The sequence below is a fragment of the Molothrus ater genome, chromosome 1 (genome assembly GCF_012460135.2).
Source record: "Molothrus ater isolate BHLD 08-10-18 breed brown headed cowbird chromosome 1, BPBGC_Mater_1.1, whole genome shotgun sequence".
NCBI classification, from domain to species: domain Eukaryota; kingdom Metazoa; phylum Chordata; class Aves; order Passeriformes; family Icteridae; genus Molothrus; species Molothrus ater.
The window spans coordinates 62,062,304-62,079,164 of record NC_050478.2 but is presented as its reverse complement, the minus strand read 5'-3'; the positions used below and the strand labels follow the sequence as shown (position 1 = coordinate 62,079,164).

The window sequence follows — 16,861 nt, the reverse complement described above, 5'->3', positions numbered from 1 at the left end:
AGAGAGAAGATGAATCCAAGGACTGCATGTGAAATACTTTGAACTGAAAAGAAGAAAGGAAAGGAATTGCTACCCTTAGGAGGCAGCAGTTAAAATGCTGACTGGGGATACAGATACCATTGCTACTGACCTGGCAGGGACTTCTTACTCCATAGGAGGTGGTCTGAAATAGATCAGTGTGGCTGCCCATTTTGAAATATTTCCCTCCATTCTCTCCTGGCTAAAAATGCTGCAAAAGTAACAAACTACTACACATCAGACAGTGTCTCACTGAGAGCATCTTTGGAAAGTACTTGTGTGCTTAAGCAAAGACCAAATAGGAAGGCAAATATATCTTCAACTGTAACAATGATTCTATCATGAGATCAGGATGATATTAATAGTGCTCAGTCCTGCTCAGAATGATTTGTTTTTAAAGATTGATTTAAGTGAGGTGCTTATTTCGTTCTGTCCCTGTTCTCTTCTTTAAATCTCACCTGTTCTTTTGTCCACATTTTCTGTTTTTTTCCTTTTCTTTTTTTTTCTTCTTCCTGCGAGCATTGTCAGATAAGCATTATATAAAGTAAGCACGAGTTTGTAAGAAAAAGGAGAGGGAGATGATATTCTTAATTAGAAGTTGCCACATTTTATCTGTGAGTCAACCGACAGACCTATTATGGAGAACACCCAGGGTTTTCATTCTCTTTCGTTCCAGTTCCAGAGAGGCTACAATCTGCTTTTTTAAGAATAAACTGATTCCAAGTGCTCCTTCTAAAGCAAGAAACCTAACGTTTGAAATGCAACTACAGGAAATGGTGACTTTTACATTCCAAAGCTGACTACCTCAAAATAGAATATACTAAATACAAATATACTATACAATATAAATAATCGTTTTAGGTTAACTGTGTATATTAAAGCCAAAGCAATAATAAATTGCTCACTCTCGACAACACTTAGATCAGCAGGGACACTGCATGCTTAATCTGCTCAGAGTTTTACCTTCAGCCATCCAACAACCACCCTGGTGTTTTACTAAATATCAAACAGAAAAGTTTGGAGAAAAACAGTGCCAGAAACTTCAGCCATCTGATACTGAATATTTTGACCAATATCTTTTATAGTATTCAGCAAAGCTGCCACTAACATTGTATTTTGAGGAAATAAACAATGAAAAAAAAATAAGAATAAAAAAAGAGCGTTGTGGCCAGAAAAGGATTGAATAGCTCATCACCCATTTGGATCAGATACATCAGCATCGCAGGATAGGTATAGCTGGGATTGCTATTTTCCAATTAAAACGAAGATGAAATTCCGAGGCTTCGGGAGACCGCGCTTTCAGCGGCAGAGCGGCGGCGCCGAGCCCTCCGCGCTGTTTTGGCCTCCGCCGGCCGCCGTCCTGGCGCCGCTGCGCGCGCGAGGCCTCGGGGCGGGGCGTGATGGCGGAGCCCGGGTGAGGCGCGGGTGAGTGTCGGGGTCGGGCTGGGCCCTGGCCCCCTTCCCCTCCATCCCTCTCCTTTTTTCCCGTCCTGTCCCGTCCTTCCCTCCCCTGCCTGGCTGTGACTGCCTGGCCGAGTTGCCCTTCTCTTGCCCGCGCCATGCTCCCGTCCCCTGTGCGGCCCTCCAGGGCTGCGTGTTAAATTCGGGGGGAGGAGACGAACGTCCGGGCGGGAATCTGCGGAGGGGCCGGCGGCCGGGATGCAGCTCGGGGATGATGGGGTACCCTCAGCGGGCTGGGGGAGCCGAGCCCAGCCGGGTTGCGGGATGTGCATGGGCCAGGCTGCCCCTCGCCCGTGGGCCGCTGTTATGTGTGTGTTTATATATATATCTACATATATATATATATGTATATATATATATGTATGTATGTATGTACGTTGTTCGCATATTTATGTGTATGAGGAGAGACTGCGGGAACTAGGTCTGTTTAGTCTGGAGAACAGAATACTGAGAGGGGATCTCATTAATGCGTGTAAATATCTCAGAGGCGGTGCCGGACTCTTCAGGTGCCCAGTGACAGGACGAGGAGCAGCGGCCATGAACTACAAGGCAGGAAGTTTCGCTTTAACAGGAAGAAGAACTTTACATTGAGGGTGGCCGAGCACTGGAACAGGCTGCCCAGGGAGGTTGTGTCGTCTCCCTCTCTCGGCACGTTCAAAACCCACGTGGGGACATTCCCTTGTAACCTCCCCAGGTGGCCCTGCCCGTGGCAGGGCTGGATGATCTCTGGAGCTCTCTTCCAACGCCAACAATTCCATCGTTCTGTGATATGTACATATATATGGACACACACACATAAAACATACGTATACGCTCTAAACTTAGTCTCTGTGTATTAACGCTGCAGTTTTCTTCTGCTCTTTGTGGGGCCGGGAATAAAATCCCGGGACTTGACCGGAGACACGTGTTGGTAAATAGCTGAAAAAAGCAGCCCTCTTCCACCTGGATGGATGTTCCCCATTTGAATGTGCATGGAGATTGAGCATGGGTGACCAAACCAGATTGGCACACTGGAAGTTTTGGTTGTGACAAGATGTTAAAACAACTCTAGTTTCTTAATTGCTCTAATGTTGCTCTAAACTAATGTTTTTTTAAAGAAAAATGTAGCGTTCTGTAGGTGCAGCTGGGCTGTATGAGAAGAATACATTGACTTCTAATTTTGTTATCACTTCTTATTTCAGTCCCTCTGCCAGAATAGCTGCAGGAATTCATCTTTATTTTTGTTTTTTTCCTTGTGAAGGAGATCTCATGTATGCATATGGAATTAGTGCAGATATTAAGTAATCTGTTTTAAAATAACTTCCACAGTGTTTTAATTTAAAAAAAACCTGTGAATGACTTCAACTAAAATTTGCTGTTAATCTTTCTCCCTTCTTTCATTCAAAACTTTAAACTGATTGAGGACAGAATCTGGAGGAAGTCTGAGATAACTTAAATACATCTGACTTAGACAAAAAAAAGACTCTATAGAAGAAGGATAAAAAGAACAGTGCCACTGCTCGGGAGACAGGGAAAACGTGGGAACTCTTCCACCTTGCCAGCCAGCCAGCGTGCATACCAGCTCCACATGAGGTCAAACTCATGAGCAAGGAATGTATTTCTGCAAAGGGAGGATGAGTGCTTGTTGGACAATAACATGAATTCATGGCTTTCTGTCTGCTAGTTCTGCTTTTTCATGCCATATCTTTTTTCCTTTTCCTCTTCCTTATTCCCCCCACCCCCCAGGTTTACTGTCCAAGAGGATTTATACCTTGCTTAAAAAGGTAGGAATTTTAGTTTGGCTGTGTTCTTTGTTCCATGGGTCACTGAAATAAGCTAGGGTTATTTATTTTTCCAGCTGCTCCATTATATTGGGTATTTTTCTGTAAGAGAGAAAAAAATGATAAATCAAAACTTTTTGTTCCCTTCCAGATATTGATTTGAACATTACTTATTTGTACATATTCTCAGTGGTGTAACTTAGACATATGAGATGCCACCTTTCTCTCACATTCTTTATTGCTAGAGTTTTCACAAATGTTTATTTTTGTTCACCTTTTGCTGCATTATTGTATAGATCCTGTTTTTTTTTTTATCTAGAAGAATGCTAACTGCCTAAGTAGCTTGGGCAGATGCATCCTCTTTGTGACATCATTCTGTTCCTTTTTAAGTTAAATGCAGATGTGTGATGGTTCAGCTTACGTGAAGTTTTATTTTGAAGTATATTTTGCAAGATTGACTGGGAAAGTGCACGGGTGTTCCACTTTTTATGTTCTTCAATAATTCATTTGCAACATCTGGAAGTGTTTTTATGCCAGTAGCAAATCTTCAGTTACTGAAGTATAAGTTTAAAGACATGAAAGCCTTGGTTTTTTGTTCTTCATGGTCACTTAGGAAAGTGTTGTATTTTCCCTGTAAACTGTGAAATACCCTTGTATGATTTCCTTAGTAGGCTGTTGGTTTATGTAAAACACCTGAGTTTCCACTGGTACTTCAGACTTAATTCTAACTAGGAGTTACAGCACAGTGTGGTGTGTAATTAATTCAGTAGCTTTTTTTATAGACTTTTCTAGCAAATGGCTTTTTTTTGATTCCTGAAAACTGATCTGGATTTTCTCATCTGCTGGAGATACATATACATATATTTTTAGTTTCTTGTGAAAAATATAATTAAATATTAGCAATCTTTTAATATATTATTCTAGCCAGATTATAGTATATATATATTTTATTAGTTAGGTATAGTTGTTTAGCATTCTTTACCTGAAAAGAGAAATTTTTATTTTACTGTTCCAGTGAATGAACTAATTCAGATGAAAGCCATGTGGGATCAGGAATTGTAGGAAGTTTGGTTTGTTTTCAGAAGGACTGTGAAAACATACTTGGTTAGTGTCCACACACAGATAAGAGAGCCAGAATGGGCTCTGGAACAGTCACTTGGGTTCTGTGTCTTTTGTTCTTTTTCTGTGATGTGAGTGGAAGTACATCCATCATATGACAGGAGCTCACTATTTTATTATGATGCTGACGTGATTAAAAATACCTGTATCTTGAATGTGTCATGTCAGAGGAGGTGAAGGGGTTTTGAGTTAGGAGATGACAAGGAACAGATGATTTATAAATAAGCTCTTAAGAATCTATATGGTTCGTGACTTTCTCCCTGCCTGTGTTCAAGGTATTGGGGGAAGAGGGCATTCAGGAAATGTCTCTGGTAGTGGATTGTTTCTGTGTACTCAGTATCCCTCATGTGTGTGATACATTGCACATATGCTTAGAGATACATCTGACTTTTCCTTGTGGGAAATGTGCAGTAGATACAAGGCCTTGGTTTTGTATTTAAATGCTTTCCTAATGCCAATCTTCTCCCAACACTTCTTGAAGATGCCTGCTGCCTGTGAGTCAGTGCTTGAGGATATTGAAGACATCGTGTCAGCAGAGGATTTGAAGCCACACGATCGGCAGTTTGTGAGAAGGAATGTGTTTCCCAAAGTGCGAAAACGCAACTCCCAGAAGAATGCTCAGACAGATGATGAGCCCCCAAGTGACAGGTAAAGTCTTACACTGACCCTGTGCTGGTGCTTTTCTTGTGTCTCCCATGCACTTGTCAGATTTTAAAAATAAGGTGGAAGTTTGTGTTATATCTTAATGTGAAATCTGTGTACAAGATAAAAATGAGTAAAATAGTCCGCATAGAATGTAGAGAGAATAAATAATAAATCCTAAGCAAATTCCTTTTCCTAGACAGATTTTCTGTGGAAATCAGTTACTGCTGAGATGTTGATGAATGGAATAATCAGACTGGAAAAATGGTTTCTGTTACGCTTTTATGTGTAAAGGATTTCTGAAAAATTGTCTGTTTAATCTTAATTACCTAAATATAATCTGAGCTCTTCAAAATGCAGTTCTGGAGTAGCCTTTTGACTTGTGAAATGAGTAATAGGAACAAAATCCTGAGAGGTGCAAAAGGGTTGGGGTTGGAAGGTCATCTTTTCCAAACCCACTGCTTGAGCATTGCCACAAAAAAGCAGTTGGCAGGACTCTGACCAGGTAGTTTTTGAGTATCTCCAGGAGATGGAGATTCTCCAGTCTCCCTGAGTAACCTGTGCCAGTTCTTGGTCATTCTTAGAGTGAAAAAGGTGCTAAGAGGGAACCTCCGATGTTTCAGTTTATGCCTGTTGCCTCTGGTCCTGTCACTGGGCACCACTGAAAAAAATCCTGGCTGTGCCTTCTTTGCACTCTCCCTTCAGGTATTTATATACTTTGATGAGATCATCCTGAGCCTTCTCCAGGGAGAGCAGTCCGATGCTGCTTCTGTTACGAGGCGTGTTCCAGTGCCTTCATGATCTTTATGGCCCTTTGATGGACTGTCTCCAGTACGTCCCTGTCTCTATTGTGGGTGCATCCTGTCAGGGCCCAGGGACTTGTGTATGCTCAGTGTGCTGAACTGTGTATTCTCTGACCCAGTCTCCTTTCATGAAGGGTACATCAGCCTTGCTTCAGTCTTTAAATCCGTTTTCTGCATCCTGGGGTGTGCAAAGGCTGTACTTCTTGTGTGTACATCCTGCAAGTGACATGGTAAAATTTCTTTTGACCTCAATGTTTTATTTCAGTGGAAATAGTATGCAGTAAGCATGAAATGCATCTTTATGTTTTTCCTACTTGTGATTTCCATAAGAACAGAATCAACTTTCTGCTGCAGTGGAATTGATTAGAGTATAGGTCAGCTCAGTTATTGATTATAGTTTCTACTGCAGGTCTGAGATCTATGTTTGTTTTTTGTTTTTTTTTTTTTTTCCAAACATTAGTTTCAAGTTGGTGCATAAAATTTCCCAAGATGATAAGAATGAAAATAAATTGTGTATGGAAATTTAATTTGCTGTGGAGAAAAAAATTCTGGGTTTTCACTGATGTTGAAAAGAGATTTTATAAGCATAACAATGCATTTTTATCTGCATGCCCCTAAAGGTGCATTGGCCCCAATCTGCCAGGAATGTATGGACAGCTGAGCTGGTGCTCTGTAGATACTTCACACAAGTAGTTCATGCCCTAAAGCGTTCAGGTACTATATATTCTCTAGCAGGCTGTGTTTTAATGTTTTGTACCCAAGAAAGCACATTGAACATGTGTTGTTTAGACAGCAGGAAGTCTAAATATCCTGTGTTTGCAGTTAATGATCATTAATGTTCCATCAACAAATTTCTATTTTTAGCTAGGGGAAGTGTCTGTTAAAAAAGAAGCATGGAGGGGGGAGGGGGAGGAAAAAAAAAGCTGTAGGCAGGGCACAGTATTGTGTTCCAGGATGTGTGGTGTTCTTGTACTGGCATCTTTAGCTCATTGGCAGTTATCCCAGGAATTTCAATGAGAGCTTCTTACAGAACTTTTTGTTGGTTTTTGGAGCCTTGTATGTGCTAGCTCCAGACTGCATGTCTGCCATGCTGCTTCTGTAGCCCGGAAAGGTTGGGATGGGGGCTTTCTGCTGTTCGTGTGGCTGGTGGCCATCAAGTTAATTTATAGAGCTGGCTTGTGTGGAGGGAACTGCAGTCAATGCATGCTGTAATATCAAAAGGTTGCAGTTTGTTTGCTGGTGGCCTAATTTCAGTGCTGTCACTTGAAGGTTCCTTGTTACGTGGTACAATAATTTTGAGAACTTTGCGGAGTTTAAGTTTGGGATTTTTTTTTTTTCTATTTGTGTGTTTTGTTGGAGTTTTTGTTGTTGCGATAACATAACTGCAATGTACTGATTCTGTTGTTATCCTACAGCTCCTGCACCTTCTCCATGCTGAAACTCTCTTCTGTCTCTTTTCTTACTAGTTGTGGTGGATTGACTCTACCACAAGGGAGAGAACTGGAAGAGTAAAAGTGAGAAAACTTGTGGGTTGAGATGAAGACAGATAAAATGAAGGAAGGAAGGAGCAGGGAAAAACCCAAGTGATGCAAAAGCAGCCATTTGCCACCTCCCACAAGCAGACTGGTACCCAGCCAGTCTCAGAACAGTGGTTATTTTGGAAAGGCCGAACCCACAGCTTTTATTGCTGAACATGATGTCATCTGGAATGAATTATCCTGTTGGTCAGCTATTCTGCTCATGTTCCTCCCAACCTGTTGTCCATCTGCAGCCTGCTTGTGGCGGGATGGAGCACAGTGGGAAACAAGCAAGCACTGTTCAATGACAGCTGAAACCACCGGTGTGTTAACACTGTTACAGGCACAAACACAAAACACGGCCCTACAGTGGTTTTTGTTACTCTATCTCATCAAGGCCTAATACCCATTACACTAAAATCACATAATTACTGTTTTTCTTCAGCTGTTTTGGAGTTGTTACTACTTGCATTGCTTATTTTATGTTTGAAGAATTACAATTCATTCAGTCAGTTCAGTGGGCTTAACAGGGAAGCTTATTCATCATTTAACTGGCATTTCTCATTTGTTTTTACTTGACAGCATTATTCCTGGTGTTCAGAAAATCTGGATTCGTACATGGGGATGTTCTCACAATAATTCAGATGGTGAATACATGGCTGGACAGCTGGCTGCATATGGATACAAAATTACAGGTAACAGTATGAGTGAGTCCTGTAATTCAGTTTTTCTGGGGTGAATGTTCAGAGCTGTCAAGCTGTCAGCAAATGTTTTCAGTCTTAATTATACTTTTAAAAATCCACTTCTGACCCCTTTCTGATCTGAAGGTGAGGAGGTAAAGTGTTTTCCTGGCATTAAGCAGAATGATTACAGAATGAGTGCTTTCAGAATGGTTAGATTTTCTTGACAGGGCAGACATCAGATAGATGCAATTCAGTGTCTTTTTTCACATTTTACTTGCTAAACTGAATTGAAAAGTTTTCATAAGAGTGGATGGGAAATCCATTAATTCTTGGTGTTTATTTGTGATTGGTGGAACCCAAGGGAAAGAGGGAGAGAGGCAGTGTTTTCACTTAGTGATGTGTGTGTTTGCATTGGAGCAGAGGTGCTCTACTCCAGGTAAACATTCTTTCAGGAGGGATGATCAGTATGATGGAGGTGGGATGGTACAGGATTGTACCTCATAGGTTTCAAAGAGCTGAGAATGCTATTTCTCTTTCCCTTCCAAGTATTTTAAAATCTCCCCATCATCTTGTTGTGCCTCCCCAAGCCTAAAAATACATCCAAATTTGTGCTTATGCTGACCACATTTCATCTCCTTAATGCAAAATATGCTGACAAAAAAGTTGAAAAGTTGGGTTAATACCATGTTTCAATATACAAGTATTATCTGAATATTTTTGTATAGCTTTTGACTAGTCAAAATAGAAACTTAAATTTTACTAATTAATTCAAGTTCAGGTGTGTATTGCACCTAAACTTGTAAACTGAAAGACCACAAAGTTGTCTCTCCTGACATTTTTCTAAAAACAATACTGATTTCACAGAATGACTTCCTGATTTTCACATGAATGTGTCACGATACTGTTGAACAGTTGCATCTTATTTTTCTTTATTGCTGCTGATCTTTCTTATGTAGAAATAAGACACTAAATTATTTAAGTGCTGAACTACTTTGGGGAACCCATGTGATGATTAAATTAGTAGTACAACTCTGGAGTAGAGGTATGCTCTTTCCACAGACAAGTTGAGTACTGGTCCAAAACCCCTTATTTGTGGCAGCTGTTTGTATAAGATTACAAATATGTTCTCCTTATGGCTTTCTTAAATTTAATTCCTCTTTACCTTTGTTGTTCTAATGCATATTATTACAGAAGCTGCTTTTGGCTTGTCAAGATTCAGATGACTGTTCTGTGCTTCTGGAATTTTACCAGGAGAGATGTAGGGAAGATGGGAGTGCAGTGAAGGAAGGATCTATGTTAAATTTTCGATACCTTTTTTTTTTTTTAGAAAATTAACTGTTTTTGACATTAGAATAGAATGAAGTCTACATCTAGAATCTGAAACTGAGAATTAAAAACCTAATAAAAGTTGCAGTTGCTGGGAGAGGAGTCTCAGAGTAATTTTGGTAGTTGTATGTGAAACTGACTACTACTTTTTAGTAATTATTAAATCTAAGTCTTGATTTAGTTTATGTTAATGTGTGTACATACATTAAATGGAACAAGCAAAAAAGCCTCAATGCTAGGTGATAGGCAGAAATTACGCAGTGCAGTTTCTTCTTTTGAAATTAAGTAATTCTTGTCAGTCTGTTCTTAAGAAGGCATGTTTGGCTTTTTTTACATTTAGTCATCTGAGAAGTTGAGATAGGATGTCAAATAGGGATTTAATCTTTTTGTCCCGTACAGTGAAGCAGCTACTCAGTAACTGTTGCTTAAATGATCCAAATGTAAAACATTTCTTGTAATTAAACTGAATATTGTTTACAGTATGCAAAATTAAGAAGAAAATGTTTTGTAAGAGGTAGTTTGTAAATCAGTCTCTGTGTTGCTAGAATTTGTTAGTTTTATGTAAAACTGTTACAGTCTTGGGGAAAAGATAGAAATACTCACTGAGATGAAAGATTGTGTGTTGTCACAGTGTCTTGGACAGCTATTACTTAAAAGTGTTTGGATTAACCTATTTCATACATGTTCCTAAGCTTTTGACACAACACTTTGTGAAAAGATGCTGGAATGAAGTTCTGGCTTTAGAAAATAAGATGTGAGCTTTTCTTGCAGTTTTTGCTCCATTATGAAGGAGTCAAGCACTGTTTCTACTGCCTTCTGTCTAATTGCAAGATTGGAAAAAAATATAGAAGGAAGAAAAGCAGTGTCAGACAGACTCTTGTTGCTACCTGGAAGTTGTAACAATGCAACCTGCCTCATAGTTGACTTATCTGAAACTGAACATGGATATAATGTCCTCCTTGCTTTTCATGTTTTTCAAAAATGTTCTTTCTGTACAAGCACCCTTTGTTGCTTCCAGGAGTGTCTATATCCAAAGGTAAAACTGAGGGCTGTACTTTTCACAGCAAAGATTGCCTCTGTCTGGCGAGAGACCAGAGTGTCAATCAGCAATATACAGATACTGCAATAACAGCAATGATGATTAAAGTCAGGGACTGCATCAGCTTAAAAATAGGCAAAGGGAAGCCAGCAGAAGAGCTGAACCTATTTTTATATCTGCTTTTACAGTGTGAAGGTGGGCAGCATTCTGAACAAATCTTGCATACCATCCTGTGGGAACACAATGCTCCTTTATAAGCCTGAGCCACACAGAAATGTGTGGACCAGCTGCTGTCAATATAGGGCTGTACCATGGGTAGTTGTTCATATTCTGAAAATGGTGTAGCTGATGGTGGCTTTACTGGTTCTAAAACTGGTTTTGGTTTCTTGGCAGCATGCCTTGCTGTATAGTTTAGACATGCCTGCAGACCTGCTGGAGTGCTCCCTGTGAGATACGCCCTGGAGGAAGAAACTCATGGTGCAGACTGCCTGTAATGCCTGCTGTGAAAAACAGGAAGTGGGCGAGCTGGGAGCTTTCAAATATTGTGAGCAAGATTTTTGTTTGGAAGGGACTTAAGTATGTTTGCCATGTAGCTCGCTTTCTCTGAAAAATGGAACTGCACATGTGTAGTCAGACACAGAATGTTTTGACTTCTCAAGTGGGCAGTTCTATTCACGTATGTTGACATCTGTATGTTTCTAGTTCTGTGGAATTAATGGGTTTTGGCCCAGCTTTGAATGCATTTTGGTGGACCCAAGACATTAAGTATGCTTGTTATTTCATACAGGTTGCTTCTGGCTCAGGGCTGTTCAGGTGAAAAGCATTCCCTCCTCAGCCATTGTAAAACATGCTGGGGGTAAGAAAGGCATTGCTAGTAACTTAGAAATATCAGAAAAACGAGCACTAACTTTTTCTTTCATGGAGACAAAGCAAAAATTGCTATTAAACATTCAGTGAAGCTAAACCAGTCACAGTTTATCTGCACTACATTTTCATGGATTTTAGAAATAAATGCTAGTACAGAACATACTCCTCATCTAGCATGGGATTCTACAAACAAGAATTGTTTCTGCTAAGTCAGTGGGCTTAGCTTTGATGAAGCACTTAGCAAGTGGGTTATTTTATAGACCTTTAGCTTTACTTGTGCAGTTTTACACTAATCTGAAATTAGCTCAGGCATCCTATTCACTGTCTTAGAGATTTCTTCTGTAAGTGTGTTGGATGCAAAGTTGCTGGCTGTGTAGAGTTCACCCCATTATTGTCTTTAGTTGGCAGGACTTGTATCAGTGAGACTTGCCAATTCTTACTGTTTATAGTCCAAGTTATATGTCTTACACCTCTGTAACTCCCTGTGCAGAGAATTTATGTATTTCTCTAAGGCAAATATCAAATAATATTTTGAAATCCTGTTAAAGAAATTATCTGGGGTTTTTTGCCTCTTCTACTTGTTAATTTTCTAAACATTTGTCAGTTTTGCTTACCAGTGGATATAACTGAGGTATCATTAAGACTCTCCATCTGCTTAAACAACATGTTTGAGTAGAAGAAAGAAGGAAGAAGACAAGGATGAAAGAATGATCTCCTTAAGACCTCATGTTAAAAGAAGACAGGTGTAAAAGGAAAGAGTCTGCTGTTGAAAAGCAGATGAGGTGCTGCAATCTAAAATGGACTTCAGCGTTCAATGGCATTGTCTCGTGTGCATTGTGTTGCATAAGCCATGCTTGTGTAGATTTTGGCCATCCCCATGCAGATGCAGCAAAGCATGCTGAAGCATGACTTTTATTCATCCAAGTGCAAAATAAAGAAAATTACTAAGACTGTACAGGTATTGATTCCTGGCTTGTGAATCACTTCAGTATCTGGTCCTTTGTTTCAAGTGTTGCCTTCTTAAAAGTACTTTTGTACTACACAATAAAATTTTAATACTAGATTTTGATTTATTTTATTGTTTTAAAGTAGAGATCTCTTTAATAGGTTACTGTATTATTAAAATAAGCTCTCTGCAGCTTGCATAGTGGTTGATGAAGTATTTTGACTAAGATCTCTGCTGGTTTCCAGTGTATGCTTTTAGTTGCTCAGAATCAGCAGTTGGTCTTTCCATTTTTTGCTCTCCACCCTGCTGATAATGCTCATCTGTTCCTTCATAAGTATCATGTGAAATTGTAGTGACTACTGTGTAATTTTTGGGGTGAGCCATCCTCATTGTGAGGTATTTTTAGTATTCTTTATTAAGCTAAAAGACAAATCTTTATTAGCTGCTCATGAAGTGCCTTATTAGTCAGAGAATTCAAGGTTAGTCCTTGTGTTTGGATTTGTTTTTTTCAAATGGTTGTGAGTGCAGTTCCAATTTAGAAAGAAAAAATAATTTGCAATCCTTTCTTGAGGGGCAGGGTATGCATGGTGTGTGCTTAAATATGCAAAATAACCCATGCTACTTTTCTGTTGATGAGAAGTGTTTGTTTTCTCTACAACACTGCAGTCATGAAACTGTCTCTGAAGCAGCTGAGTAATGGAGAGGAGTGAACAGAGATGTAAATTCTGGTGTTTTGTACCCTCACTGAAGAATTCTCCCATTGTCTATAACTTACAGAGTCACAGCCCTGTATGATTTTTGTGTTGCTTGATAACCTTACCGGCATACCTGTTCTGCCACCGATTTTTCTTTCAGATTCAAGCTGACTCTTATTTCTGGATGTAAAAGCTTTTGGATGTTGATACTAAGTGAGGCAGTAAAGTAACATTTCTGTACCTGTTATCTTTACAGTTCCAGCGATGTGTATTCCTGCTGTTAGAAGATCAGAGTTGCTGCTTGCCATAAGTTTGTTTTGTGTGCTGATTCTTGGTGCTTAGGCTTGAAAAGTGTGCTCTGACATACAGTTTGTATGGGAATACTTGGGATGTGGGTGTGAAGGTTTTCTTCTTTTAAAATCTAAAACTTTTATGGTGAGATGTTTAAGAGGATGAGGATAGAGGGTGAAATGGGACATGGTGGGGAAAAAAAGAGGTGAGGCTCATGGGATGTAGCAGATGGGGTTGCACAACTGTAGGTGATCAAGATTTCACAGTTCTTTAGAAGGACTAGATATTCCCAGAGCATCCAGTGTCCTATAAGCCAGTGAGGTACAATGAATCTGGATGTTGTTGGGATGGTTTCTTGCAGTATAGAGTTCATACAGCATCATGCTGTGACTCATGTGCAGCACTGCATGTTCCCTAAGTCTGTAAACTAACGTATAATTGTGGTTTTGGCAACTGTGTATTACTGCTCCAGTGTTCCCTGTAAAACTTCCTAACCCATGTGTGGCTAGACTTCTGTTACTTATCACTTCTGACTTGTAGCACAGTGCAAGATATATGACCTCTTTGCGGTGGGTTTTTCCTACCTCAGCTTCCTCAGGATCAACTTCTTATTCCTGTTGGGCAACTTTCTGTTAAGTGGGGAGTCCAGCTTTGAGGATGTTGTCTCTGTTACAGGATAGAACTCTGAGTTCTCAAACTGGGTAACATGTCCCCTGTTTATGGGGGAACTAGATAAGAACTAGAGTCTGTTTTCTTCTCATAGTGGCATCACTGCCATTAGTGCTTGATGTGAAAAAATGTGTACTGTCCTTATCCTCTTTAAAATTGTGTATTCATCTGTGAGTGGCTTCTTTGTTTGTTTTTGGTTTTTTTTCTCTTTCAGTGTTTTTATTTCACAATCATAGGGCAGGCAACTGAAAGTTGGGAGCACACTGAAGAACCTCATAAATCCTACGGGCACGTTATCTTCAGAGACACTTGTAGAGAGCTCAGATAGGCAAATTTAAGCATGCACGACATGTTTAGGGTTACTTCTAGTGACAGGGCATTGGCTCCATGCTCTGGTGGTTGTGCAATGGAGTTTAGTTCTGGCAATGCTGAACTTAATGTTATCCAGAAGAATGAATTTGAAAAGGATTGAACCGTGAAAGGTAAATTTCAACTCCTGGTAGCATCCATCCTCCTATGTGGAACATGTCCCTGTAGTAGATAGTTAAGCAATTAGCAGATGAAGCATAAATAGCAGTGATGAAGTGAGTTCAGCATACACACCCAGATGATGGGGTGCTTTATAGGGTGTTCTACAGAGACATTAGTTTCACATGTCTCATGGTTCTTCATACTTAAGGACAATTTATAGTAGATTTATAAAAGCTAATGGGAGAACAGACCATTTTTTTATAACCTGAAGAGATTTCTTTGACGATGTACCCTCAAAGGTAGGAGCAGGATTTTATTTTGATCAGGAACATTTGTAGGAGCATTTGAAAAAGATGTGCTTGTTACCCTGGAGGACTGGGGAATAGTGATGGAGGGTTAATGTTCACTGCAGGCTCTTGCTTCAGTTTGACTACAGTTTGTTTGCTAGAAAGGATGAAGTTTAGCTGCCAATGAGGACAGAGTTCTCTGAACTTGCCAGGGTTGCAGCTTTGCATTAAGATGCTTTTAATATATTCGGGAATGTTTTTTTGTTAGTTGCAGTGTGGATACCTCCGTATGAGAATTACTCTTAAGTTACTCTGGGGGCAAGGCAAGCCTGGCCAAGTTGCTTTCTAGCTTGTTAGTTTTAAGAATTTTGAATGTAGCACAACTTAGACTGTTCTGTGTCTCCAAATACAGAACGTTAATCTGTGTTGTTCTCCCTGTTTTAGGCCTGAGGGCATACTAAGAGAAAAGACCTGCTGTGTGATTATGGAGGCTGTCTGGGGACAGTAGAAATGCACTAAAACAGATAATAGACACAAATTGGTTTTGGTGCTTTTCCTCGTTGATGGGAGCAAATAAAGAAAGACGGGGGAGTAAAAAAAGAGAGAGAGAAAGAAAAGGACTTTCAGACTGGGTGTAATTTCTTTTCCTTCTTCAGGGCCGGCTTTGGTTATGTTCATGTAAGCCTGGTAGGTGATTCCGTGGCTCTCAGGTGTTAAAACAGGTTCTGTCGCTGAGTGAACAAGTAATGAAATATAGCAATTTTTTGTCTCTCGATTCCCATCCCTGGAGTGTGCCTGCTACTGTCTTAGCTCATCTGTGCTTTTAGTTTATGCCTTTTTTTTTAATAAGTGATACAGCTCTGTGTCTCCCCAGGCCTGCTTGGCCATATGAGTGAGTTTGGACACTACCCTTCTGGTTTCTTCTCATAGAATGTTTATACAGTGATCAGGCACACACACACACAGTTGGGATAAGGTAATGTATGAAATAGTTGAGGTTTTTTTCAGCTGGAGAAGGTTTGAGAGGTGGGGCTGGGCCGGAGCCTTGGCGGGAGCAGTCGAGAGGGGGCAGCAGTGCCCAAGGAGTGCCGCGCTGCGCCGCGCCGGCCGGGAGGGCTCCGGGCCCGGCCAGCCCTGCTGAGCTCGGAACACTGAATGGATGGAGGCGCCTGGAGCCTTAGGCTCCTGGGAAATACAGCCATGTGCGTGGGAATAAACCTGCTTTGGTTTACGTTACTTGGTGCCGTTCTGGTCTTATGCCAGTGTAGTTGGCAACTTTGCTGTTGATTATGAAGGTCTGTTTTGTACTTCTGTTTTGTCTCGAGAGTTACCACTTTTTAACTTCAGTTATGTTTTGTGTTGGACTCAGTTTCCCTTCTAGAGAGTCTCTGTTAAGGAGATGAGATTCATAAGGTGTAATTGCCTAAATGCACCTTTTTGAAGAACTATTCTGTTTGGAAGCAGTTTCTGCTTTATGTTTGCTGATCTGGGTAGGCTGGGTTACTTTTATCTTTGAAGCATTATTTGAGAGTTTGCTTATAATGATCAACATACTATTTTCTTTGAAGAAAGAGTAAATTAAAGTTAAACCATTTTTTAATCTGTCTTACTGTATTTCACCGAGACACTAAAAACTACTGTAAGGACTACTGAACAAACACTACTTGTTGAAATGCATAACTACATCATAAATAAAACTGTGAGTGTAAAGGCAGATGATTTTCAGGTTGGACATCAATATTTAATTGTTTGGGTGCCTAACAGCTTGTTAGGGCTAGTATTTGGTAACTGTTGTCAAGACTGTTGTGCTATCCTAAGTTTCCAAAGCTAGCTTTTTCATTTGTTCAGGCAAATTCTAAACAGTCTACAGGATATGATTTAATGTGGTTTTTTGAGGGAAAATGATACCTGCTGTGAATTAACATCCTAAGTTGACTGTGGGTAAGACCTAGCTGTGTACTTGGCTTATGTATTCCGTGTCCTTAACTTAAGGTTTGTGGAAGTACTTATTTTTTTTTTAGTTTGTGTATGTTGACTGCATATCATTTTCTTGAGCTTATCTTCAGGAGTATCTCTGAGTTGTATAATTTTCTTGCTTTTGCCGTCTAAATATTTTAAATTTAGTTTTGTAAAATCTTTTATTGTGAATGATGTTTGAAATAGTGGAGACAAACAAGTTGTCAAAGGACAGTCTGTCCCTTGCACCTCTGGGGGCAGTAGAGCTGTGCCCCAGGAGGCCTTTAATTCAGCAGGGAAGGAGCTCTGTG

At 40.1% G+C, this 16,861-nt stretch overlaps 1 protein-coding gene across 2 annotated transcripts in view; it reads left to right on the top strand.

Moving 5' to 3' along the window:
- The first annotated feature begins 1,379 nt into the window (after positions 1 to 1,379).
- CDKAL1 (CDK5 regulatory subunit associated protein 1 like 1) overlaps positions 1,380 to 16,861 on the top strand; it is a 379,738-nt gene continuing 364,256 nt past the window's right edge. Inside the window, exons 1-4 of one of the 2 annotated variants that reach the window (XM_036400051.2) lie at positions 1,380 to 1,443; positions 3,205 to 3,242; positions 4,840 to 5,006; positions 7,903 to 8,015. In XM_036400051.2, coding sequence (XP_036255944.1) covers positions 4,840 to 5,006; positions 7,903 to 8,015 — 280 coding nt within the window. In that variant the 5' untranslated portion in view covers positions 1,380 to 1,443; positions 3,205 to 3,242. The remainder of the gene's footprint in view (positions 1,444 to 3,204; positions 3,243 to 4,839; positions 5,007 to 7,902; positions 8,016 to 16,861) is intronic. The other variant, XM_036400056.1, reaches the window with a different exon arrangement.